This window comes from Sinocyclocheilus anshuiensis, unplaced genomic scaffold (assembly GCF_001515605.1).
Source record: "Sinocyclocheilus anshuiensis isolate Anshui unplaced genomic scaffold, SAMN03320099.WGS_v1.1 scaffold522, whole genome shotgun sequence".
In the NCBI taxonomy this organism is placed as follows: Eukaryota; Metazoa; Chordata; class Actinopteri; order Cypriniformes; family Cyprinidae; genus Sinocyclocheilus; species Sinocyclocheilus anshuiensis.
Genome location: NW_015544185.1, coordinates 283454 through 284903, shown reverse-complemented (window position 1 = coordinate 284903; position 1450 = coordinate 283454). Strand labels below are relative to the sequence as shown.

Sequence of the window (1450 nt, the reverse complement as noted above, 5' to 3'; positions counted from 1 at the left end):
CCCACACACACTTTTTAATAAGCTACAAAATCAGTCAAATTAAAAAAAAAAAATATTCAAGTTACAAAAGATACTATAAATTTAAAAATATCAGGCTGGTTGTATAGTTCTGCTGCAAGAGGAAGTAGCTTCTTTTGTTTTTGTTCTTTAGAACAAGGCAATACATTTAAAAAGAGAGAAATGAAAATAGCCAAATCAATTCCATTTTAAAGCATATATGAACAAAATTCATAAAATTTGTTAAAAAAAAAAAAATAGGACAAAGGATCATGGGAAACACAAAAACAAATATACAAAATATCCATTAACCACAGTATTTAAAAAATCATTAAGGGTCTATATGTGCCTCATTAGATATTTAAGTCTTTTAAATACAAAAAAAAGCACACATTTGATGATAGAAAAAAATAAATGAGATCTAGACCAGTTTAGACAAATGCACATTAAAATTAATTGAAATGATTTGGCAAGTAAACCTCCAACAGAACAATTTCTGGGCAACTTGATCATAATGCCTGGGTCTACTGTGAACATCGCACAAACAAAATAAACAACAAAAAGTTAGTTATGTTAAATTGGTAACACTCAAGAGTGTCCGTGGTCCAATGACTTGCCTGACGAGGTTGGTATTACATGACAAGATCATTTTCTGTTTTCTGTGCATCCATTGCTTTCTGCATTTTCTCCACCATCCACAAGGGCACTAGAAATGGTTTCAATTCATCCAGCTTCAAGTCAGGGCAGTCCCTAAGATTCAGAGAAAATATTGTGATGCATATCTGTAAAATTCTTTCATCAGTCTTTATTAAGTAAGAACATTTTTATTTACTTGTAGTCTTCACTTCGGGCAAGACCAAGAATATCCTCTTCTATAAGCAGATAGGCCTGAGAAGATGATAAATCATTATTTAATGCTTCATTTTTGGGAATAGTTCAACCAAAAACGAAAATTTGCTCAAAATGTACAACCCTCAGGCCATCCAAAATGTAGATGAGTTCCAGAGGATCCACTGGTGAGATGATGAAGAAACAAACTCATCTACATCTTGAATGCCCTGAAGGTAAATAATTTTCCAGCAAATTGTAATTTTTGGGTGAATTATTCCTTTAACATGTTTTGGAAACACAAACACAATGTCCTCACCATCTTTCCACCGGTAGCTCTCATGTGCTGTCTTTCTGAAAGCCAGTGTTTGTCCTGAGCATCAGCGGCATACTGAGACACAAAAGATATTACCGTTACCTCCACATGAACAGAAAAAGCTTAATGAATTCTCAGAAAAAGACTGAACGTACCTTGAAGAGCTCTGCATGTTTGATGTAGATTCTTCCTCTTGTACCGCCCATTCCCAAAGCCCTGAAATTATATTAGTGCTTGTTGAACGTATACATCCAAACATCAGCTATTGTGAAATATATAATATAATATAATAGGAGCAAACCTCTGGAC

At 33.8% G+C, this 1450-nt stretch overlaps 1 protein-coding gene across 1 annotated transcript in view; it reads right to left on the bottom strand.

Moving 5' to 3' along the window:
- Window positions 1–324: 324 nt before the first annotated feature.
- Window positions 325–1450, bottom strand: part of LOC107696412 (deoxynucleotidyltransferase terminal-interacting protein 1-like) — a 6093-nt gene continuing 4967 nt past the window's right edge. Inside the window, exons 10-13 of the mRNA XM_016496723.1 lie at window positions 1297–1357; window positions 1145–1216; window positions 830–885; window positions 325–747 (exon numbers count right to left, since the gene is read on the bottom strand). Coding sequence (XP_016352209.1) covers window positions 630–747; window positions 830–885; window positions 1145–1216; window positions 1297–1357 — 307 coding nt within the window. The 3' untranslated portion in view covers window positions 325–629. The remainder of the gene's footprint in view (window positions 748–829; window positions 886–1144; window positions 1217–1296; window positions 1358–1450) is intronic.